The 26,402-nt window shown below is 38.0% G+C and overlaps 1 protein-coding gene across 1 annotated transcript in view; it reads right to left on the bottom strand.

Annotated features, from left to right (window-relative positions):
- Positions 1–305: 305 nt before the first annotated feature.
- lmbr1 (limb development membrane protein 1) overlaps positions 306–26,402 on the bottom strand; it is a 40,200-nt gene continuing 14,103 nt past the window's right edge. Inside the window, exons 6-17 of the mRNA XM_024279732.2 lie at positions 22,007–22,133; positions 21,582–21,650; positions 21,427–21,491; positions 21,090–21,162; positions 14,929–15,018; positions 13,982–14,058; positions 13,421–13,498; positions 8,683–8,756; positions 8,354–8,444; positions 7,651–7,717; positions 2,801–2,962; positions 306–2,616 (exon numbers count right to left, since the gene is read on the bottom strand). Coding sequence (XP_024135500.1) covers positions 2,531–2,616; positions 2,801–2,962; positions 7,651–7,717; positions 8,354–8,444; positions 8,683–8,756; positions 13,421–13,498; positions 13,982–14,058; positions 14,929–15,018; positions 21,090–21,162; positions 21,427–21,491; positions 21,582–21,650; positions 22,007–22,133 — 1,059 coding nt within the window. The 3' untranslated portion in view covers positions 306–2,530. The remainder of the gene's footprint in view (positions 2,617–2,800; positions 2,963–7,650; positions 7,718–8,353; positions 8,445–8,682; positions 8,757–13,420; positions 13,499–13,981; positions 14,059–14,928; positions 15,019–21,089; positions 21,163–21,426; positions 21,492–21,581; positions 21,651–22,006; positions 22,134–26,402) is intronic.

Here is a 26,402-nt window from a genome sequence, read left to right as displayed (position 1 = left end):
GAGTTGAATATTTTGCATATAGATTCATTGACTATGTATTTGGATATAAACCCCTAATGCAGACAGTCTAAGGATTAGTAGATTAGAAGCCAGTAAATGTGATTAAAATACTACTTTTGATGGCAAAAGTCATTTAGGCCATCGCTGGCTCAATGAAAAGGTGAACAAATGGACACCATTTGCTTTTCCAAACAAAAGTAAAGCCTCAAAGATTAGATATGTGCAACTAACCTATTCAACCATTTGCACAAAAATATTTTTAACAAATAGTGTAGTTTGTCCTCTGCCATCCCATAATGCCACAATGACAAATGCCTATTGTTTATTTGCAAACACACAAACATCAAAAATAAAAACATTTCACAAAAGGAAACAATTTAAAAAATACCTTCACAATACATGTATGAAAACCTTACATGCAGTTTTACAGACATTAGACGGAAATAAAAGCATGAGGTGGAGCTCACTGAACCACCCACTCACGAACACTCCACGGATGTCTATGAACACAAAAATGATGATACTGCCCCTTTTCTGCTCATGAGGAAACCAAGAAAGACACTAAAATTCATTTCTTTCTGTCATAAGCTACGGAGCTCCTAAAGGGACATCAAAGTAAAAAAGAAATTGAAGTTTAAAAAAAAAAATCTAAAAAAATGATTTTCTTTGTTACTATCTGGTGTGCACCAGTTACTGTTTAGTTTTTTTTCTGGTCACTATCTGGTGCACAAGATAGTAATCAGAGAAATGTCTTCATTTTTTTGAGAAAATGTTTTTTTCTAACTTCAATGTCCCTTAGGGGGGTCCGTAATAACCAGCAGGAAAATTCACCTTTTTGTTTTTCGCAGATCTTTGTGTTTTTTAGGACAATTATCGTGGACCTTTTTGAGTTTAGGGCAGTTTCATTTATCCAGAAATAATGGAAGCCCCTCGATTTAGTTACCAAATTACATTTCAAACTCTTGAAAGCATCATTCCCCTGATTTTTTTTTAAATGTAAATGTTTTTTAAATGCAAATGAAACAGGTGAAGACGTAACACTAAATACCAAAAGGTACTAAAAGGTGCGCTCACTTAAGAAGTCTTTAAAAAAAATGGTAGAAGATAACCCTCCTTGGACTCTTTTTTAAACTTCAGACAATAAAATGTCTTTGCTCCAGTTTTTTGATGCAGTAAATGCAGACAGTTTTAATGTAAAACATTTAAAAGTGTATGCAAGTTTGATTTTTTTCCTTTTTCAGCCCTAGAAACACATCTCTTCAGTTACCATCAAAGACAAACACACACAGACAACAAACTGGCTAATAACTGAGTCTCGACTTTGACATTCAATGTGAGAATAAACAACAAAAGAAAGTGACATCCAGCTCGTTTTTAGACTTCAGCGGCAGGAAGATGATCACAGTGGAAGCATCAAGAAAAACGTACATGTGCATAAACTTTACAGGTGAACAAACCTTTGAGAGGTCCGTCTTAAGGCATTCAAGGTGGTTCTGAATGTGTAAAGGAAGAAGATGCAGCAATACAACCACATGTAAAGGGGCCTGAGTCACCAAGTCTTTTGTGTTTTTTTACCTGGTTACATGACTTTATGAAGACTTTTGCATAAAAGTTTGGGGGCTCATGTTGCAAAAAAAAAAAGTACCCTCCACAAAGATCATGAGACAAATATTTACAGGAGGTATGAAACAGCATCTGTACATGTAAATACATTTACAAACGTAACAACGTCAGTTTTTCTGGGACAACTAAACATGTAATGACATGAAATAAAAAAAAAGACTATTTAAAACGTAAAGCATCATCTCACCCTTCAAACAAAATCACATACTTGCATAAAACCTGAAGTTTTGGAAGAACCTAATTCTCAGATCCACCAATTAAAATGCCAGCAAAATATATATTCAGTATAGATATTTAATTAGATTTTCATGAATGGATGTGATTGTAAATTTTTTTTAAAAAGTTTCGATTTTAATCGAAAACAAATTTTCTTCACATTTTAAAAGATTTAAAGGAATCCTTCCGCCAATTCAGACAGAAAAATGACTTGAATAGATCGAGTTGTGATGGTGTATTGATCCACAGCACAGAAACGGATTAAGACAATAAACCAAGCAGAGAGGAGATTCATTTCTTTTGCTGATGACTGCTACAGTGGTGTAAACATTTCAAAAATAAAACCAGCTGAGAATGCCGAGGAGACGCGTGCCTCTGGAGCAGGAGATGGGTGGTTTCCAAGTCACAGTCGTGGGTTGAGGTCAGCATCAAGGTGACTGCAGTGACAGTCTGTTTCTCTCCTCCGGATGTGTCCCAACGTCCATCAGAGACGCAGAGGATGGAATGTCACGAAGCTAAAATGCTCTCCGCTTCCGTCTGAAGCAACAGTGAGAACAGCCTCCATTTTTTTTTCTTTTTAAGATTTCTTCCAATCCTTTTCAGCAGTCTGGCTCTACAGTCAAAATCTCCCTTTGGCTTTACTAATATGCGTTTGTGTGAAGTGCAAGACGGAGATGATCTATCGGCCCTTTTACAGAGTTTTCTGATGCCCGTTGGCCGAGAGCTTTCCTGATTCAGGGTCCGTGGGGCTGTTTGACAGTTGCAATTTATCCAGACCTGGACAATGGGAGACGAGGCAGAAAAATCTCATTAGGATTCAGTCTTAGACAGATGTAATGTTTTTTTTCTCTCTTCGGACCCAGTGAATCAAACATCCATCTTATAGATCCCATCCCTTCACAAGTCCCTTCCACATACTATTATTACATTTTATGAACTGAAAAATGTAAAAAATGTTTACCCAAAGCCTTTAGGAGCTCCTCTCGTATTGCAGAAGTGAATTTTCTCACAAGACAAAGAGTCGTCACAACAGCAAACAGCAAGTTGTATGAAAGGACGATGTAAAAGTTTCCCAGCCAATTAAATCTCCCGAAGTCTCCCAAAAGATCAAACCTCGTCATCCCTGTGAAAAGATCAATCAGTTATGGGGGCAAGAAATCAGGATTTAGAAGTATTTAACATTTTTATATTTATAAGAGCCAGTTATTTACACTCATCTCATTAAGTGTGTTATTTTATTTCACAAATACCTATCCATTTTTAAAATGTTCCAAGTGTTTTTTTTCTATAATTATGCCTTTTTAGCACCCCCCCCCAAAAAATCTGTAATTTTCTTGAACTTAGTTTCTGCTGAGGAGCTGCAGTTTATTGGAAATTTGCCTACAAATTGTGGGGAGGTCTGTTAGTTTGGAGCAACCCCGCCCCCCTTCCCCTTCTTCTTGCTGAGAGCTCAGAGTAGGTGACTTGTAACATGTTTTCTATGTCACAATATGTTAGTTTTCAAATGTTTAGCTTTGTTTATTTGCTCCTGATTCACAACAATTTGAATAAAGAAATCCTCCAGATTAACTTAATTTTCTTTATGTGTCCTCAATTATCAAAAGAAATACCACAAGAACACGCTAAAAACACACACAAAAACACAATTGTCATTGGAGTGGCTTCTTTTTCTAAGTCACATTTAAAAAAAACGTAAAAAATTGTCTGGTAGTGTCTTGGGATATATTCTGATATGTATTGTATCACCAGATTCCTGCCAGTACACACCCTTATTTAACATCCAAATCATGCATGTTTGAATCAATTAAACTCCTCTCTATGAAGATAAATCAGATATGCAGGCATATCAAAAAATACTTTCATACTTGATTCTTGCTTTATTAGCAAATTAAAATGAATATTAAAGGGGTTTAGCATCAACTTAAGTTTCAATCTTCCATAACTGTTTCAGACCGTCTGTATACAGACGTCACATTCAAATCAGCTGAAGAAGGCTCGAGTCTCTGGACGCTACTTCTTCTGTAACATCTTCACAATCTCTGCCGTCAATTAGATTGAGCTATCAATTCAGCGTCTGCAGAGACGTCTTTACAGCCGCAGTAAGCACTTTGGCAAGCATCAGGGACCTTTAACAAAATTGCCTGTGAAGAGTCGGGAACAGAAATGAAGGAGACCCCAGTCGATACAGCTATCCACTTAAGTCTGCCCAAATTTGTTTCTAATGCCAAAGGTTTTGATCTTGATTTGGCAATTTGTGAAAATCTAATTGGAGATTTAAAAAAAAAAATCTTTCAAATGTCAAGCATATTAAACAGCTGGCTGCTAGCTATGAACGTCATGGAAGCGCACTTTACATGATCAACTGGGAAGCAAGTAATGTTTAATCTTGGGTCTGTAGGAGCGCTTATTATAATCTGTACTAGGTGAATTAGGTGCAGTTCAATTGCTCAAAGGTGTATGCTTTTCCTTTTTAAATGCAATATTTTACATCTAATAAATGTACTTTTAGGTGGTATTTGGTCACCACCTGAATTTAACTGAGCAAACGGTCCAAAACTAGAAAATACTGCAGGGTCTCGTGTTCTGTCGACTGATATTGAAGAGAGCTTGAAAAAAAAAACATTTTTTGGTAATAGAAAATTATTTTAGAAAATAATTAATATAATGTCTCAGTCTATGACTGCATATGGAAACTGGAGTGAGAGACCCCGCCCCTCTGGTGTTCCAAACAAGAAGTGGTCACTGATTCCTGGAGCCAAAATCTCAGCCTTCCAAACAGCTATTACTCAATCATTATATTTACTCTGCTTCTTTTTTAACAAGCTCTTGCTAATCCATTTTTTTAATATTGTTTCTTTATGGCAAGTTATTCAAGTTGTAAATTGACCAATCAGATGCCTCAAAAAAAGTAGGTGGTGCCTGCTGGCCCCTATGCCTATAAATGAAGGTTTGAACTGAATCATGGGTAAAGTGAATCGTTGCATCACTCCTGCTCACTGCTGACCTCTGGTTCCAACATGGCAGTGTCCGTATTGGCAAAAAAAAAAAAAAAAAGACTCAATTGGTCCAGTTCTCGTATACAGTCAATAGTTTCGGTCTATGAAATTTATGTTCTGCAGTCAGTGTTTGTATTTTTATGGATTGTCGTTTGATCATAAAGGTTGACCCATTTGCGCGTACAGTGTCCCATCGCTGTATGGCGGTGGGTCACCTTCTTGAGTTTTTATTTTATTTTAAGTGCAGTGTTTTGTCCTGATTGGCTGTTGACCTTATCAGTTAATCTCCTCCGTATCTCTTGTACAGAATGCGTTCAATTTGCCACATTTACAGAAAGACATTCTATAATACTGGAATTATTTTTCTATAAAGTCTAGAACTTAAAACAATGGAGAAAAGTGAGAATATGTTCATGTGTGTCGAAGAAGAAAAGTGCATAAAGTGTGTAGTGAGGTTTTACAGCCTTAAAGACCCACTCAAATGAATATAGTCTTTTTTGTGTTTTGAATGTTTTTATAGCTGTTTTCTCATAGTAGAGGGCCTATTAAAAGAATTATGATTAAAACTGTGTTTCTGAGTATTTATTAATTCAAATTGCATCTGATCTGAAAACTTGATGCTTGAAAATACTCAGACTGATGACACGGCTACTAAAATGGGCGTGCCAAAGTCTGCAGTCTGGCCCGCTCACGTTTAGGTGTGCGAGATATGATGAGCGTTCAACACTCGCGCTGTAACGAACAATCAAAACTGTACGACTAGATTGATCCAATATTGTACGTTTTTTATTTTTGAGCCGCTAATGCTAGCATAACGCTCTGAGCTCACATGCAAGTCTGCAGAGCTCTGAGCGACGGGGACGGGGGCGGGTTGCTCTTCAGTGTTGCCCACAACCCAGAATTGTATTTCTAACGAGCTACTGCCACTGTGCATAAAATGTCTTAAAAACAAATTTTTGATTTTGGCTAAAAACTTTATATTCTTAATTTAAAAAAAATCACTGGGAACGATTTTATAATAGAAAAAAAATATGGTTGGAGTGGGGCTTTAAAATATCTACTTCACAGATTTCAGCTGTCATGGGTTATTTTTACAACATTGTTCCTCCTTAATTTTGTCATTATTCTCTACAAACTAACTTCCATTTTTCTGGACCTCCTCTTACAAATGACGTAAAATCTAAAATATAACAGCTTTTCCCCCACACACTGTGTATATAAGACAAAAAAGATAAGAATCAAAGTAATATAGTCTCCAAACATCACAGACTTTTTGTGCTCTGGTTGAAAATGTTTTTCTTTATGAATTTAATAAAGCAGTTCAGTGTGTTTCTTACAGTTCTTTTTTTCCTTCTTTCTTGCACACAAATCCCATCAACACTCAAAACCCTCTCTTGTCTCTTAACATCTCATTCAGTCACACTCAACTCTCTGTCTCTTTTTTTTTTTTTCTAGGAGGCCCTTTCTCTTCACCGCTGTCTCATGCATCTATTCCTTTCATTTATTCAGCGTCACAAAGCAGAACCTGTTGATATTTTGTAAAGCTCCCAGTGACTCACAACACGCTGGCTCTGTCTCATTCCTGCACTCTGTTGGCTCTTCTCACACACAAGAGTAGCACTATTTAAACAGCTGGGCTCTGCACTCTGCATGTTTATCAGAGCTATTGTGATTGAACCGCCGCTGTCATTTTTCCACTTTCTGCCTGCACTTCTGTCTAATGTCACTACGGGAAACTGAGGAAGAATTCAACTGAGATGACCTGATGTTGACGGCTCTGAGATGCAGCGTTTGCACTCAAGTGTTTTGAAGAGAAGCATTTGACATTAATGGCTTCATAGAGTGCCAAAGCAGAAACACTGAAGAATATTAGTCCCTTTCCCGTGAATGCTCTTTGTAGCTGAATTTAAAGACCCACTGCAATGAAAATGTGTTTTTGTGTTTTTAACATGTTCTTGTAGCATTTTTCTCATAATGGAGGACAAAAATTATTACAGATTAAACATGTGCTTCTTTTATCAGGATCAGGAAGAGATGAAAACAGGATGTTTAAAAAAATGTTTCGACTTATGACGCAGCTACTGTCGTGGGTGGAATAAATCCAATTTTAAATCCTCAACTTGTGGACAAATAGATTCATATGTTTTAATTTCCATGTCTGAGATGCCATCTGGTTGGATATCTCTGATATTGCTCGCCATTTTTCGTTTGTTTGTTTTCGTACGCTAACGTTAGCTTGGTCTTGTGAGGTGCTTGTTGCTTGTGGGAAAGACTGTAAACAAAGGCATGTTGGGAAATTAGCTAGGCTAACTTTCACACCAGCAACCCAAAAGCGAAATTCTAATGAGCTTCTGCAGAAAATATGTCTTAAAAACGACAAAGGTGTTTTGATTTTAGCTAAAACTTGGATAATCGTAATTAAAAGACCACAGGGAAATTTTTTACAACAAAAATATAAACCTATAGTTGGAGTGGGACTTTAAATGTGTTTGTAACTGAGGCGAGAGATGAAGTTCTTCACTTTAGGATACTGCCAAAGGAAATATCTTAATTATTGAATAAGTGTAAATAATTATTTGCTTTACACTTGAAAAAATTCATCTGAATCATTAACGCTTTACCGTTTTTAAGCTAAGATTTTATGATTGAAGCTTGAACTGTATTTGGTTCTTTAGATGTTACATTTTACTACTTTTAAATCATAATCAACATGAACTAAAAAGGACTGGGCTGAAGCATCATGCTTAACACCTATCCAAAAATACAATTTACATCGTTCACTCTATCTATTCACAAACAATGTTAAAACACTCACCCAAAGTTCTGGACATTACAGGTAGGGCTGAACTTAGAACCAAGATGGACACACAGCAACCAATTATCTAGAAGTAAAAAAAAAAGCAATTTCAGTTTTAATGAAATAATTGACATTTTTAATGGAGACTCCCCTAGGAGTGAGAAAATAATAACCCCAAGCAGTGGATGTGTGATGTGCACAACTGTTACTACATATAAAATAATTACAGGCAGTGAAGCTGCTCATTACAAGGTTCTTTCTATTATCCCCTCAAATCCTTTCACTGGGGCGTCATGGCTAGTTAACAAGCTGCACCACTCCCAAACTCATTATCAAGTGAAAAGGTGCCACTATGGGTTGAACAGGACACACATCTTTTACCCCGTCCCTCCTCGCCTCCCCTCCCACACTCAATTCTCCCTCTGATGTGCAAGAAAGGAGCATGCACTTTGTCAGTGTTGACGCAAGCCACAAACAAATATTGGACAGATCAACTAAAGCCATTGAAGGGCCCCGGGGAAAACATTAGTGAGTGTAGGAGCTCTGAGTTCAGAGGAGGAGGTGCTGGAAAACTAGACAAAAGAAAAAAAAGGAAGATAAAAAAGAGGAAATGGATTAAATGGGAGGGGGAGGGAGGGCAATCACATCAGCACCTTTGGAGCAGTTTCAGCATTCTTTCCCCTGCTTTAGCACACACCCTGTCCTTACATCCCATCTTTACCGTTGTCATGGTTGTGTCATCCTTCCTGGGAGTGAGTCCTTCAAAGACGCGTAGGCTGTAGAAGCCGACTACAGAGGACACCATCAAGTAGCTGTTCAGCAAACCAATCAAGGACCAGAGACACTTTGCAAGGGACAGCCGAGGAGTTTCATTGAGCCCAACCTTTTCAGCTTCGATAAAAGGTGACGAAACACCAAAAAACGGGTTTTCCGGAGAGGCGTCCGGCTGAGCTATACCCCGAGTAAACAAAGCTGCCTCCACAATGTTGCTTTTGGTCATGGAGCATGCTACTTTGGCCCCAGACAAAGAACAGGACACTTGAAGGATACAACATGAGGATGATCTCCAGCACGGCTTGAGCCACTCCAAATGTGGACAAAGAAGCGTTTCCAATTCCCCGGTCCTGAAAGATGGAAAAGTGATTTATCATTACAAATCCTCAAACATTAATCATAATTTTAAAAGAAAAGTCACAATAAATATGAAAAGAAACGACGGTGTTGTGTGCAGCTGCAACTACAGACATCCGACAAAGAATTTTTCCCACTTGAAGACAGAATTAAATGGACTAAGTAATGAATGGAGAGAGATGAAAGAGGCTCTTTGGAAATCACTGTTGATCATTCTATATGTGAACAGGTGTTCAAACAAAAACAGCACATTACTAACAGGGGTGTACAGGCTGACAGCATGCCAACAACACACACAGGAAAAAAAAACAGCAAAACAAATGCACAAGTACATAAACTAGATTCACTCCACCCCCTAAACCCTCCTTTCTCTTTCTAAACCCTGAGATGAAGTGAAGCATGAAAAGGCATAAATCTGTTCAGCGTGTTTTGTCAAATGACAAATTCTGACTTTTGTCACGCTTGGCACTAAATCTGAAACTCTAAGGAGGGCGTTAAACCGAACTATGAAAACGATGGGAGAAAGTGGACTTTTCTTTTTTAATTACAAACAAAACAAAAGCAAACATCGCTGAAAACTTATTGTCAGTATAAAAAAAGGTTTGGTACAGAAATGCAGTGTTGTTCTTGAAAACAAATTATTCAATAGAATAAAAAAAAAACTGGGTTGGTTCATTCTATGTTGTGATGAAGAGTTTATGTGCTTTATAAGAGAACATGAGAATAAAAAAATGTCTTGGGCTGTGTCGTGCCTAAACAAAGAAACTGGTACATATAAAGCCTCATTTCCACCGAGCGGTCCGGTCTGGTACAGTAAGCAGTATTTCGGTATGGTCCAGTTAATTCTGGCGAGTGGTTTGTTTTCATGACGCATGCGTGGTCCAACTAGAAAAGCAGAAACAATGGAGGTCATCCTTTTCATTACTTTACTTTTGGTATGACAAGAATATTATGTTATTTGAAAAAAGTCTATGGGCAGCTAAGATGAATACTGCCGTAAAATGCTAACAAACGTTGGAAAAGTTAGCTTAAATTAGGGCTATATTGGCTTGTTCTATTAATGTGCTCATTGCTTTCTGCCAATCAACGGGTGACTACCCCAAGCGTTTCATTCCACTGTTCCACAATGGACCTACAACCAATGGGGGTCCCAAGAAGCACAGTTTGGGTCCATTTTACAATAGACCCAAACTGTACTTCTCGGGGCCCCCATTGGTTGTAGGTCCCCAGAAGTACAGTTTGGGTCCATTTTACAATAGACCCAAACTGTACTTCTCGGGGCCCCCATTGGTTGTAGGTCCCGAGAAGTACAGTTTGGGTCCATTTTACAATAGAAACGCTCAAAATACTGAACCGTACCACTCAGTGGAAACAAGGCTTAAAATACCAGTTATTTGGTAATCGTGACGGGAAGGTCGGGGGCTTTGGGACGTGAATTGTTAGTTGCAAAGTAAACTAGTATTGTATAATTGTTGAGTTGTAGTGCCAGAATTAAATGTACCATTTATTGTGATGCAGTTTTACTTTTGGCAGTGTTCCTGCTGATTCTACTGAAGTTCTTGAATACCGACAGACTGTCCAATAAAACAGGTGATGCTTAAAATATCCTCATGTCTCTATATTTGTCACATCACATGTCAACGCATTAACACTGCCATGTCTGGCATTAACTGATGATTACATTGATCTATTACTTTATAACATGTTAGTAGAGTAATGATGTTAAAATGGAGCCTGAGTCAACAAATGAGCGACACAGTCAGCATCATGGGAAAAAAGTCAACCACATTCAGGGAATTTATGTTTGTCCAGTAAAATATGTCCCAATTTTTACTTTTTTTTTTCTTGTTCCGTACTTTTAAACATTAACCAATCAAAACAGCCTTTGCAAAAGTCTGGTTTGTTTTAATTCAGACATCAAAAAGAGTTTTTGCCCCTCAAAGTTACTCAATATCCTCCACAGGGAACTGAGCCAAAGTTTCTTTGATGTAATCTATCAGTCACTATTAAAATACATTAAAGATAATTTGGTCTTAATGTAATGATGCTGCCTGTATGTGGTACTGACATTATCTTGAATTATTAAAAGTGAATGGGATTAAAACAAGTGTTAGTCATTATAAATGAGCTTAGTTTGGTGTTTTCTTGCATTTTGAAAACATTTGATATACATTTAGACTTTAGAAATAATGTGAATCAAATGAACTATTATTCAGATGGTAACGTGTCGGATTTAATTCAAATGAATGTTTCAAATAGATACTTTTATTTAGATATGAAAAGACACAAACAAGTGAATGGAGCGTACAGTTAACTATCAGCCATGCTGTAGACACTCTTTTAAAGAACTACATGTTTAAAGTCCCACTCCAATCATCATTTGATCAATTGTAAAAGTCTCCCAAGTGCTTTTAATTAAAATTATGATATTTTTAGTCCATTTTTTTCTTAAATAGTTGTATATTAAGACAAAGTTTCAGTAGAGCAGCAGAAGTTTGTCAGAAAGTTGTCTCAGAGTTGTGGGGACAGAAGTAAGCCTCTGCTGATATCCCATCAACCCTTTGTTTATACTCTTTCCCACTAGCTTGGTGGTGTAACAAAAATAGTGCGTAAAATTGGATCTATCCAGCCGTACAGTTTAGAACCAGGTGCCAGCTCGGACGAGGGAAAGGAAGTTGTTTATGGATCTATTTGTCTGTAAGTGGATGCATCAGAATGGAGCGTAAATACAGTTTTAATCTTAAAACACGAGAAAAATGCTACAAGAACATGTTGAAAGCACAATTTTCCTTAGGTGTGGGTCTTTAAGACTCACCTGGAAACATAATCGTATCACTTTGTTGCTCAAAGTAGAAAATGAAAAGCATAAAAGCAACTAAGTTGGACATTTTACTATCTGCCTTTAGAGGAAGAAAGAAGAAGCAATTGATCATTAAAGCTACTATGTAAACTTTTCGTAAGCTGGTTTAGAAGTTTCCTGTTGTAAAGGAAGTGTGGATGAAGCTGATGATCAAATGTCCTTAGAGGATCTACTGGGATTTCGCATGACAACCAGAATGTTTGGAAATACACTTCTGTTAACTTAGGAAGAGAAACTAAAAATAAATAAAAACCTCAAAGTCTACAGGCTTCCTTCTACATATTAAATGTAAAAACTCATGACAGAGCAGTAGTTAAGCATAAATGTGCGTAGCCTTTTTACAGTTCATTAAAACATCTATAGACAGGATGTGTTGATGCTTAACTGCATGATTACCACCTAAAGGTTTTTCTTTTTCCAACTGTAGGACCCTAAACAAACATTAAAATAAAAGACAAAAGTTCAAAAATGTAAAATATTCCAATAGGAAGAACTTGTGTGTTTAAGACAGGACAATTCAAGCGGGGATGGAATCACCATCAGCCTGGGTAATTGGGCATTTTACAACATATAATGTCAAGTGTGATGGGAACCGAAGGGATTGGCCTGCATTAACATTTTTATGGTATCGGCCTGCGCTTGTTCATAAAGCTGTAAACCTGTGCGTCGTTTAACAGAATCGGCACAGCTTTGTCGTTTGCTCTTCCTCCTCTTCTGTCCGCATTCCTTATCCTGCTCCCTGAAGCTGGCGGGACACTCGTCAGGGCGATGAAAACTGCAGAAGGACGCTTAGCTGGAGAGGAAGACAAACACTGGCAGGGCCGTTTCTTTGTACTCTCCTTCCATGACAATTGATGTTTCAGGGCCTCATTTGACTTTCCCACAGTCTGTGGTCTGCTGGGGTTCTGTCCGCACGTCAAAGTCAGACACCCTCTTTTACAAACTACTTTCTTTACACTGAGCTGATGCTGGACAGAAGGGAAATTTTGTGCTAGAGGGCAGCATGAAAGCTGAAGAGCAAAAGATGGATTTTATATCAGTATTGATTGTAGTAGAGGACTATACTCCACTCCTGTGAGATCATACGTGTGGCATCCGGCCAGCTCGAGAAACCATTTAGTGAATACAACACATCACGAGAGATGGCAGCGTCAAGCTACACGACAGGCATAATTTGGGGGATTTTCTGGGATGCGCAATACCTCAACAAAACATCTCTGCTCAATAAAATAACTGGAGTGAGGAGGACAGCACTGTCAGACGCAAAATAAAACGTAGCAGAAACGGGATATCTTACGTCGCTCCTTTCCAGACAAGAATGCAACCACAAGCGTGCACGCTCATGCAGGAGTTCACACACACCTCCGTCACTGCCTTTAGGATGAGATTCAGGGAGCTTAAAACAGCATGTTTGGTAAAGATGAGACACTTAGCCTGCTTCACTGTTAAAGCCCCTCACTTGGCCTTATATGCCTTGCAGGAGTGAGGCAAAGCAGCCCATTCAATCACCGTGGACACATGACGCGTAGCAAGCTCATTGAGTCTGCACACTGTGAAATGACTTTGAATGAGCTTTCTAAACAAAACCAGCCCGATTATCATCTCAACAAGCCTTTTCTTCCAGCATGCACCTGAGCATATCCGGAATTTGATTTATGCGTCTGCCAGGAACATGACAGGCCTGATAGGCAAGCACCTCTGCAGTTTACATTCGACATATGTGTGTGTCCGTGTGTGTGTGAGAGACACAAAGACAGGAAGAGCTAAAAATGGTCTGCAGTTGGAAAGGAGGCTTACTGTGGATCCCTTGGGCATGGCAGTCTCATCCACTAGAAGGTAGAGGATATTCAGAGCCACCATAATAACAGAGATCGTCTGCAGACACAAAGGAAGACAAAGATTTGTTTACACATAGCATAATTACAAAAAAGATTGACCCAATCCCCTAGAGTTTCCGGCATCACAATTTCATTGAATTTGCAGATACTTTGCTGAGTCACGACTATAGTAAAGCATAATAACCATTTTGTGAAGTTAAAGCACTCCAAACTAAAGTCCCTAATGTGGGGAAGAAGGGGACGCGTGCACGTGCCATGCCTCACACATGGCCTTGGTGCCTTATTTAACACATAAACTGTATTCCCACACTGTAATTTATTGAAAATCACAGTTGTTGCTACTTTTTTCCGCTGCGTCTTAAACAGCTATTACATTAAAGTCGTTTCCCCACCCTTCCCTTCTGTGGGAAAAAAGCGGCGAGTTTAAAGGTACGGCGTTAGTTAAAGCCACCATCAGCCAGACGGTGTACGCCATTCGCAAACAATATGAACTTAATGGCAGGTCAGTCTGGGCACTTACCGTTCCTGCGAGCAGGATCAACATCACCATGGGATACAGCAAGTTTTTCTCCCATCCCGATGCTTTCTTTCTTCTCTCTGAGAACGGCATTAAAAAATAAAAATAAAAAAATGAATGAAAGTCCTCCAATACAAAACAATCTCCACTTGTAGTTAAAAAATCAACTATTTTAATTAAAGATGAGTGCTGACACTGCAAGGTTTTATTTATAGAGTTTGTACTGCTTGTTTTGGTTCAACAAATGCTGGATTTGTGTAGCCGACACATCTCACCTCTTATCACAACAACACCACCTCCAGGTAAAGCACCTTCAAAACCTCTTTAATCTACTCTTAATTAATGGAAACAGTCATGAAGGTTGGATGAAAAGAAATTAATTCTGTGATGTATTTTGTGGTTTTAAGTGAAGGTGGAAAAACAAATCAAGCCAGAAGACACATTTCAATTTATTCTAACAGCTGATTGGTTTGTCTTCCAGACATCTCCCCCCCTGTAATGCCTATGTGACTGCCCTCTAGTCTTTGCCATATTGACTTTCTTTCTTTACTTCCAACCTTGTTAGTCCTCCTTATTCTCCCAGTGTACCCAGCCGGCCTGCCCGCGAAGTTTGCCAAGTGCACTTTATATGCACCATCCTTCTAAATTAATGACATCACTAAAAGGCTCGCTACAATATAAAGTTTGCATGTTGTCCAATATCCTAAGTGCCTTTGTGCTCCCACCCCGCTCCCCAAAAGGCTCGGGCCTCATTTATAATATCCTAAAATGGATGGAAATTATCAGGCAGTTCTGATCCAAGTCCAAATAAAGAAATTAAGGCAGATGAAGAGGGAGCGGCTGCCTGTCAGCAATATGTAAAAAGCCAACATCTTTGGCATATATTTCCATTAAAGTGCGAGGACCTAAAACAATATACATTAGACCTGACACAAAACACAAACACTTACCCAATTTATTTCTCTGATTTCTAATAATGTCCAATTCTTTGTGGAGCTGGTGAGCAAAGCTTCCTCGGACGTAACTGTGTGAGGACGATCCTGTAAAGATAGAGATGTGTCAAATAAAAGACTGCAGATGTGGAAGTATTCTAAGGATTGGTTAACATTTTTTTAATTCTAAAAATTGATACATTAGTTATCTGTCTTGCTAGGTACCAGAATGCAGTCACATTGGGAATGATGGTGGTGTAATGGAAGTTGTTATATATAGGTCAAATATAACATTCCTAAAAAAGTTTATTTCACAAACTTTGCAGGGGATTAAACATTTCAAAAGAGGAAGAAATTGAATGTTTATGAATTTTCTTTTGCTCCTTTAAATAAAATAATTCAAAATATGGAATTAAACTTCACTTTTAGTCTTTGTATTTCAACGAAGCTCTTGGGTTAAAGCGGCCAGGGTATACATGGAGTAGAGTTCAACAACAGAATCAATCATTTGCATTTGAAAAACAAACTATATATTCTAATGAGCGTGGCGTTTAAAAGCCAGCATGTATAAGAAGCTGTTACCCAAGACTGACTGACAGGAAACATGTCAGAGCTGCCACTTAAAACAATGAAAAGATTTATGAAGGCTCTTTAAAAGACAACTCAACATGAGGTGTGGCAGAACTGTAAAAAACTGCTTTCAGACAGCTGTGTTGACCTTTAAAACATGAACTAACAAAATATTAAAAGTTATTCAAAATAAAGCTGAGAAATATATGCAGTTTTATAAAGAAAAATGTGCTTTAAAAATAGAAAATTAGCAGAAAAAGAAAAGGCAAATGAAACAACAGTTCAGACCAAATTTCAGCAAACTCCAGCTTAAAGGACATTAAATTTATATCAACATCTTAAGCTTAAAGAAAAACTGTCAATATAAATGGAGAAAATGGTTCAGAATTTAAATTGTAAATGACATATATTTATAAAGCGCTTTACAATGGCATCAAGCTCTAAAAACAAGGAGCAATGTGGGATTCAATGTCTTGCCAATGGACACTCTGACACAAGGTGGGAACCAAACCTGGAATCTTCCAATCAGAAGTGGACCACACTTTCTTTGCACTATAGCCACCCCATCCAACTTTTTTCTTTCTTTTGTAAAATCGTTAATTATTATGATTATGCAGTTTTTAGCCAAACTCAAAAAGCCTGTGTTTCGTTTTTTAGGTTTTTTTCCCCAAAGCAACAGCAGCTCTTTAGAAATTGGGCTCAGAGTTGTGGGCGGGACTGTTGGTGCGGATATTAGCCTCCACTTATTTCCCATCAGCCCTCCCCTGCTAGTTCATCAGCCCTCATAATCCCAAAATGATAGCATAGCGGGGGGAAAAAACGAGAAAAATGAAGATGAACATGAATCAATTTGTCTGCAGGTGAATGCATCAGAATTGGATCTTTTACCTGCCAATCGCAGTTGCTGCGTCATAAACCCGAGATTTTTCAAACTGCTGGTTTCTATCAGTTTTTAATCTTAAAATATTTTATATATGTACACTATCATGATTAAAATGCTACAAGAACATGTTAAAAACACCAAAAACACAATTTTCATTTGAGTTTGTCTCTAAAGGCAGAAAAATATGCTGAGTCAGCGGGCAGGTAGCATTTTGACTTAAAGTTTAAGAGTAAAATAGTTTGTTTTGTCTTATTTACCGAAAGTAAATAAGTAGTGATTCCACATTCTACTTTTCTTTTCCTTAGAATTATAAAATGTTGTTTAAACAAACTAGAATCTGGAGTTCTCTTTGAAATAATAGTTACTGTAGGACATTGTTCGCCATGACACTTAAACTAAATAAAAGAAAGAAAATTACCTCTCCATGTTTTCGTCTTGTCCCATATTGTTTTTAACACACATCACATCAAATCAAGTAATCCTGCTCGCTACAAAGCAACAGGCTTTCAAACAAGTAAAAATAATCTCTTGTGTCAAAGCTGTCTCGCACATGCCATAACTGGTTGAGTGGGCTGGAGAAGACAGCAAGGGATTCTCCAGGAAAACCACAAGGCCGGCTCATTTAAGGATAATTTATCTCTTTTACTCCATTTTCCTTCCAGCTTGACACACTAGCATTGGGGCCCCTGAAGCCAAGGAATAAAAGTATCCATTTGCAGCCCCCGGGGTGACTGGCAGATCAGAACCAATTAGTTCAGTGTTACAGCGTTACCAGGGTGCAATAAAAATACCATCTTTCATCTTTGTTACAGGAGTGAAGAACTGATCACTTTGATCAGACTTTTTTCTGCCCTCTGTCATTATGACGCGAACTGTCTGGATGGGGAAAGTTTGAACCCGCGGAGCAAAGCGATCACAGGAAATGTCACAGATAATACGATAGCTTCCTTTAACCTCTCAATAGTACATGTCACCTCAGGGAAGCCAAATCTGCTCAGTCACATATTCATCGCCAACTCCTAACATGCTTTCATCTGTCATAAGGAAACATGAATCATTATTGAAATACATTTCTAAACATTACCCCCAAAAAAGGAGACTATCATCAGTTTTTTTTTTGAGAATTAAATTTGAAAAAGAACCGAAATCTTCAATGACATCATTGCAGACTGAAGTTCGCATATATCCTTCTTCTCCCTCTGCCGGCTCCATCAAGCTAAAGAGTTACAGCGACGCAGAGATGCTGAGTGAGATTTCTGGCAAACAGAAAGGCTGAGAGTAATTCAACATATCCGGTCCAACCGTCTCCAGTCAAAAAATTACGTCATCCACAAATATGCTAAGCACCATGCTGAGACAACAGAGGCACTGGCAAGGTCACTGTGCCGCATAGCATCTGGACAAGCTCTCTGTTTTCAGCAGATGAGGGTCTATGAAGTCTGTCTAAATATACATGGACTGCAGCACAATGGATATTAATTTTTCTAGATTCAAAATTTAATTAAAAAAAACCCACTAAAATATATATAATTAGAAATATTCTAAACTTGTGCCGTCACATCTCCTTAAAGGATTTTTTTTTCATATAATCGATGTTGTTTACATTGATTCTAACCATGATACGGATTTAGTAACAACTTTCCATAAACATTTTTTAAGAATTTAAGTATTTACCTCATTTGAACAAATAGTAACTTTTTCTCCATTTACTTCAATGGGGTTGGGGGAATCAACTTTGCTACAACACATATAATCATGCATGATTCAGCAAAGATAATTTGTCAGAAGATCTTTGGTTCCTATCAGCAGCATAAAACCAAAGTGGGTACAGACTCCTGACGTAAAAATGGCTGGAATAACTTGTCAGCACAGAACAGTTACTTTATTTTCACTCGCCTGCCGTTACTTCACGGTTACGGTTCACTTATTTCTCTTTGGCTCATTAACTTCTAGTTGTGTTTTCCTCTCGTGAGTGTGCTCCACAAATTTGTTGAGGTGATGATGGAGCAGGAAAACATACTGAGCGATTTTTTTATTGTTTAAAACGTCAATATTTAAAATCATTTTAATATTACATGTTTAGACAAAAATCTAAATGTATATTCCAGAGGCTAATATGTGTAGAACTAAAGAAAAAAAAAACATCTCTGAATGCTTTTTTGTTGATTTAGTCATGCACAGTTTAAAGGTTCTTATCCAGAATCATGTATAAATAAATGTCAGGCAGCCAGTAGCAAACTCGCTAATTTGTCCCAAGATGACATTTCCTTGTAAGATATTACGTACATTAATTAAAAGTTTATTTTTTCATGCAGGAAAGCCCCTTTTCTTCAGCTGTACATATATGTTAAGCTGAGAAATAGGTTGGATTGGGAAATTTGGTAGGGGTCGTAGAGAGGAGCATAGGTGTATCTTCCAGTTCCCTTGAGGCTTGTATGGTCCACGTATCATGACATATTTGTGAGGATAAGAAAAGTTAGATGCACTTATGCTACACTCTACTTGTTATGCCTGAAATACCTGCATCTCATCCACTTCAACTTTACTTACCCTTGCACTGGACAAGTGTTCACTACAACCTAAACCCTTGCAGAATGACCGTAGAAAAATGTACATGAACATTTTTGCTCTACAGGCTCACTGAGCGGTCTGCGACCTTGATATTTTGTGCAAACCACCTGCGTGTCCCTTACAGGTTTGACAATTTTTTTCTTGCAAACAGCAAGTATCCACTGTGAACGGGTGCTGTGACTTTTTAGTTCATACTTTGAAGCGATTAGTAATTGCTTGGGTCGCATTGGTCACATGACCATCGGATTGGAATTGCCCCAATCACTGGTAAATGTGACACTAATTACACCCAATTGCATGCAAACTGCATAATTTAACCTGAATTTATTTCAAGCAATTAGAGTATGCAATGACTCTGCCAAGAAAAATATCTTTTTAACACTGATGATGATAAAAACTTAACTGAAAAAGTTACTGGAAATACCCAACTTCACAAATAGACACAGACAGAACGGAAAACTAGAGCAAGTTACTGGAAAGACATCTTATATCTCATATCTTGCTCTAGAGAATACGATTCACCTCAGTTATTTTCTGCTTCTGCTTCTGTTTAGTTGACAAACATACAACTCCCCATCTGCCTCATTATTTACCGTAACATTCACAGATACAGCAAGTGTATGAGCATGATGTCCTTTCGTTTACCGTAGTCATTGTCATAGACCGTGCAATTGTGAACAACATTGACAATTGTTTGCCTCTCAGGCACTACTTTTTGATAAGTAAAAATAAACTTGCATTAAAAATTTGCAACACCTTACGTAAATTGCACAAACGACTTCATAAAGGTTTCACATCAAAGGAAGTAGGGCAAAAATGCAAAAAGACAGGTAAATCTACCGTTGAAAAAACCTGTGATGGCATGAACAAGAACAACAAAAAAAAACCCCGACACGTAAATAAAACTGAACGCATCGAGTGAGGAGACTCAAAACGCAAATTGAGTTGGAGGATAATCTGTTAGAAAGAGCTGATGCAGAGTAGACATCGGTGAAGCAAGAAGACAACTTTGACGGTCTCTGGAGTGTGACCCACGAATGGCTTCTGAACCGCTGTGTTTCAACTGTTGGCTGAGGAATGCTCTCAGATCAAAGGAACCAAATCTGCGTCTTTCAGTTTCACGTATGAGCCTGAACAGCACGTATTTGCGGATGTCAATAAAAATATTCATATCTGATAAGTTGCATTCCACTCAACAATATCCCTTCACATCTAATTCCACATCTCCTTTAAGAAGAAAATACAAAGCAGCTTGGACTCGGTCCACACATGGCTGTGTTGACCACCTTTTTGCACCTCACAGGGACTTGTAAGGATCAAACGGTTCAGGAGATGATAAGGAACAGATTACAATTATTCTATCAGTTAGTTCAAAGCAAAGCAGTGTGGAATGAGCCCTAAGAAACCGTACGCATTGGTGACAGTCTATAGAAGAGGCAGGCATAGCATTCGAAAACATGTGCTATCACAGAGTGATCTCTTCTACCTTCCTGGTTTGAAAGGACGCTTGTGCTCTTCATTTACTAACATCTATACCCTTGTTGCGTGCTTGAGGTAATATAAAAGTACGTTTTGGAACCTGACTTCCTGTATTTAAGATCACTCAGTTAAACAAGGATTTGGGGGAACAGAGAGGGCTGGACATGAGACGGAAATGCAGGCCAAAAAAACATTCTCGCCACCCTACAGCTCTTTAAACTTTCCCTTTGTGTACAAGTGATAAAAGCGTCATACAGTATTTCTTGTGTTTGCCTCACAAAGGTTTGTGAAGAGGGATTCTTTTCACAGAAACATGATAAGATTTCCATCACACTAAGCAAGATACAATTCTGGATCTGACCTTAAATGAGGCAATCATCTCAGCAGCAGTGACAGTGCCCTGGAGACTTTTGATGGAGTCTTAGGGAAATAAAAAAAAAAACCCACATATGGACAGTGCTGAGGTGGTTGCTTTGGCTTTTCCCAACATCCTCTTTGTGTTTGTAAAGGTCATTGTCAAAAGCACACAAACATTTTCCTGAATGTTGTGTCCGAGTGGGTCAGGCCCACTTTTCAATGTTAATTGATTCCAGTGTGGCCTTCATCATCACACCCAACAGCGCAGTCAACCCTTGCCCTTGTCTAGAATGTGCCAACACGTCTCCCACAGACATACCGTTTAATCTCCTCTGAAGGGCTTCCTCTTGCAAATGGATGCAGTAAATCTGCTCATCCAGGTCTTCTAGGATCTAAAGTGGAGGGGGCAAAGTAGAAAAAGATGAAATGGGTTATAATTAGGCCCAAAGAGGGACTAGAGTGATGGCAGATGGGAGGATGAGTTGGTGATGGTTTTGCAGTCCTGTCATTCATTTAAATGGATAACCGAATCACCTTTGAGAACAGAAGGTTCAGGTTTGACTATGATCTAAAGCTTTTCAGAAAAACTATAGAAAAAAAAAAATGTTTCTGCTCACGACCAAACATCCACAAAATACACATAAACCATCACTTACTGTTGGCTTCACTAATAACTGGCCCATTACAGCGAACATCCTTGACAATCCTACAGGAGTGCACACTACACAGGACAAAGACAACAGTGTGATTCAGTTTTAATAAGGTGTTTCATAGATATTATTGCTTTGCATAAATAAATGAAAGATCTTACTTAATAACAGCAGCCCTCCCATCAGAGATATACAAGAGTAGAGGTATGGCAGGTAGAACTCCCACAGATCTTAAAAGAAAAATACATAACAAAAATATGACAATTTTATAGTTTTATTTAACTTTAACTTGCAATCTAAGTACCCTTTTTTAAAATCAGCTTTTTATTCTTATTAAATTGATATAATGCAGTAATTTCTCAGATGTAGCTTTGGCTCAGCTGTGGGAAAAGTAAGAACCTCCCCACAGTTTAACCCAAAGTTCGAATGTTAGTTTCAGGGTTTCTGAATCGTTAGTTACAAGGACTAAATCAAACATAAAAACACAAAAATCTTCAATTTACCACAAGAAAATGTCTGTTTTGCCTTGATGTTTTGCATAAAAAAATATAGTACACAACAAAGCTCAAGTTTTCAAGTCACGTACCGTAAAGCGACTCCATACTGGCTGCATCGTTGTCGATTAATGCTGAAGCCACCCACACAATGCCCAGAATAAGCAGAGCCAACAGAAAGAGCATCACAAAAGTCTCCAAAACACGCGCCCTAATGCCCTGAAAGGAGAAAATACAAATTATATGATTTCAATATTGATTCAATGTCCTTCTTTTTAAACATAATAAAAAACATTTCACAACAAAGCTGAATTTGCATATATTTTTATAGCAATATCATAATGGATTCAACACTTAAAAGCCATGTTAATTTGTGAAAGTTTATACATAGGTTGACAGTTTTCAATTCAGATAAACAGGTTCTTCAGATTCAATAATGAATCTATTTCCAGGTAATTATGAAAATTTATCAAGCAGAGGTGGAGATATCTGTAGTAAATTTGTAAACATGAACTCAAAGGAGCAAAATGAAGAAAATCAAGAGATGTTTTCTTTATTATTTATTTTCAACTATGATGGTTCTTTATAGAAGAAAAACAAGTATCAAGGAATCAAGTATCACATCAAAACAATGTAGTCTTTGTTATTACTTTTGGACATAAAGCTGTTGATAGTACAGGTTATGCTTAAAGACTCACTATAAGGAAAACTGTATTTTTGTTGTTTTTAACGTGTTATTTTAGCATTTTTCTCATGATAGATGACATATGTAAAATAATTTAGGATTAAAACTGAGTTTCTGAGTCTTTATTTAAATCGTGTTGGATCACGATCAGACAAAAACTTGTTTGAAAAATCTCGGGTTTATGACGCAGAGACTGGCATGGGGGGGCAAAGCCTCCTGGGTCCACTCCAGTTCTAAATTCTCTACTTGAAGATTATTAATTATGTAATATCTATCTATTTTATGCATTATTACCTGATTGCCTGGAAATAAACAATTTCAATAGCTCATTAATTCATTCATTCATTCAAGACAAAGTAGATCAATTAATGTCATCATTTTCCTTGTCTGAGCTGACATTTGGCCGAAATTGTCAGGCTGGATGATTCAAATATTCCTTGCCGTTTTTTTTGCAACGCTAATGTTAGCTTGCGAGATGCTATAAGCTAGCGAGAGAGAGTGTGTGTAAACAAAGGAATGCTGGGAAATTAGCGAAAGGCTAACTTTTGTGAAAACAGTCCAGCCCACAACTCAGGCAAATTTATAACGAGCTGCTGCTCTGCAGAAACTATGTCTGAAAAGAAACAATAGACTTTTTGATTTGGGTTAAAAACTGCATAATCATAATTAAAAGACAACAATTTTTGCAACAAAAGATATATATAGTTGGAGTGGGGTTTTAAACACTTAAAGCAAACCAAACTTACATTCACTAAACTTACAGTTAGGAGAAAGGCTTTAAAGGCTGAGGCGTGGATTTATGCTCTATCAGCATATCAGATGCATTTAAATAGCCTGTGTTTCCATTAAATCAAGAGAAAAAAAACATACTTATGATAATAGTACTTAGTTTGAATTAACATGTTATTATTATTGCAACATTTAATGTATCTACAAACTGGGCTACGAGGCTCTTTATATGTAGTAGAGCCGTTAACTAAAGCACCCCATGGATTTTTGTGTAAACGGGGCTTTTATATAGACATATTACGGTCTATTAAACGCGGCGAGTAAAGGCTGGGAGCGGCATAGGTGAAATGAGAAAGGGAGGGGTGCGAGGGGTCTGCTGTCAGGAGCACGAAGCCTGGTTGGGTCAGCTACTGTCTGCGATCAAGAGCAGACCTCCCATATGGTGCAGATTAGGAGCTCCCTTAGCACCGCGGTCATGTCCCAGGCCCAACAGACAAGAGGGTTTTGGGGTAATTTGGGTTTTCCGGGTCACAAACTGCTGAGTGGTTAATAAAGTCTTTCTCTACCTGTTCACACAGTTTCCATATCCTTACTTCCCTGCTGGAGAGCCGAGCTGTCTAGCACTGTAAGATAGATAGGCTCTTTCATACACATGTCAGGTAGGCAACCAGGCATGGGATAACAAGCATTCTCTGCCTCTTGAGAGCTGTTTAAATTGGGTACATGTGAGCAATTTGTTACCAACTAACATAATGGTTGTGCGGTTGCTGTTCAGCATTTGCCAACAAGTAGATGAAGGGGGTCCCTCTTTGAACATTTCCCCTGTTATTCAAAGAAGGCTTCATAAAGGAAATATTTATTTTACATTTTCTTGTTCAACTGCAAACAGCTGCATCTGTATTTCAAGTCATATTGCAATTTAAACATCAATTGACAGATAAATAAGTCAAATGTATTTGGTAAAGTTGATATTTAACCTGTACTTAAAAAAACATTAAAATAAGTGGGCTTATTCACATCAGTTAAAATGCAAAGTAGCATCACTTTGTTGGTTTTAAGCTTTACATGCTTTCTGCTTCTGGAAAAGCCTTTAGGCAGGAATTTTCTAGCACAACAAAGGGGGGAATTGGGCAGGGTTTAGAGTGCCCCAGTGTGGCCAACACTGGCACTGCAGTTAACTGACAGCCAATCATTTAGAAAGAAAGAGTTGAACTACTTACAAAAAAAACAACCAATACAAACATAACAGGCGCAGTTTCAGCATATTTGCATGGACTCCAAGTTGACAAACATTTTTCAAATATCCGTCCCAATAGATTTGATGGTAAACACTTCAAAAACATTCATTTCTGCAGAATCGCTTAGTGGGAAAAAATGCTCAGTGCAGCAGATTAAACAAAAAGGACAGAAGAAAGAGATGAAGAACAACGGAGGGAGAGTGAAAGAGGAGAGGAGTCAACGTTTGAGCAGATCTCACTCCCCAGAGGTGCCAGAGGTGAGAGAGGAATGCTTTCAGGGACTTCAGCCACATCCCACATGTGCTCTCTTAAGGATGCTTCAGAACACGCAGATTCGACAGATGGGACATGTGTCCGCTCAAGCACACCAGTCCACCTTAACAAGCTGCCCATGCCATGTTGAAGGTATATTCCCTTTAGATAGGCCTCTCAATCATTTATAAGACTCAAATCATTCCACATTCAGATCATTTAGGGCAAAGACAGTTTTCATAACCTCTTTTATCGTCGGGCCTGGCTGCTGGACCAAACAATCAGCTGCGTCAGACCTGGTTTGCTTGAACAAGACGATGATTTGAGAGGCGACATGGAGGAAATTGCTAATTCATAGTCAAGCATACTTGCAATTATTCCACAAAGGAATAAAAATATAGGCCTTTGTTTCCAATATGGATTTGTTATAAATAGAACAGGGTTTACTGAGTCATCAGTGATCAAAGATGAAACTGTCAAATGCTGAAGACAGCAGAAAAAAAAAAGTTAAAGTAAAAGGCTTGTGCCTTGGCACTGAAAGTGCCCGCTGAAAGTTTCTATTCTTGCATTTCTAAATGTGTAACTACCTCTAAATATAGACACTCTGAAATATTCAGCATCCCCTGATCCTCACACCGAGATTGAGTAAGAGAGTAGGTTAGCAGCAGAGTTTGGTGAGACATTATCAAAAAATTAAAAACACTAAAGTAGCAACTTTTACAAGTCCTTATATACCTACAGCTAATATAGTTTGATAGCACAAGAAGAGGGGGGTGGGTTCAGGTCATGTTTAAATTTCATTTCTTTTCATTCTATTTATTTATTTAATTTTAACTAGTATTATTTCACTTATTTTATTGGTGAGAGTCTATTTAAATTGATACACCTTTATACTTTCAGTGGGTGGGGGTTCATTTCTTCATTGGGTGTTTATGATTATATGATTAAAAAGAAAAACTTTATTTTGTATAATGATTGTAAAAAGTTCTATATAAAAAGTAACAACGTTACAGTATGTGCAGAGACATTTAAATGTTGTATTTTTATACACATAGAGAGATTCCTAAATAAACTTCAAAGAGCACCAAATATCAGGACTGCAAAATGGAAAGCAAGGTTCACAAATGCTGCTTTTTACAGCATGCTATATGCACCCTTTAGGGGGTTGAACCGTACTGGTGCTGCAAGTTTTTGGGTTGTCCGGGCCCAGGGAGGGTCATAGAGAGGAGCGGCGGCATCGTGCAGACTCAACACAATGAATTTTTTTTTTTTTACATGCTTTTGTTGATTTTTCTGACGATAAAAGAAATCAGAAATCAAGAAAATTTGACTTAAAATGTTATTTCTGAGTATTTCTTTATTCAAGTCGCTTTAAATCAGGAGCAAAGAAAAAAATGCATTTGGAAAAAGATAATAAGTGTAGCATAGAAGCGACTACAGCAAGCCACAAGCTCCCTAATCTGCTCCATTCTGATGCATCTGCTTGAAGACGGCCAGATACATGTACATCAGGGGTGTCTAAATCCAGGCCTTGAGGGCCAGGGTCCTACTTGTTTGCAAATCAACCTGCCACTGTCAACAGCA

This window comes from Oryzias melastigma, linkage group LG20 (assembly GCF_002922805.2).
Source record: "Oryzias melastigma strain HK-1 linkage group LG20, ASM292280v2, whole genome shotgun sequence".
Lineage (NCBI taxonomy): Eukaryota > Metazoa > Chordata > Actinopteri > Beloniformes > Adrianichthyidae > Oryzias > Oryzias melastigma.
This window is presented reverse-complemented; position numbering and strand designations above follow the sequence as displayed.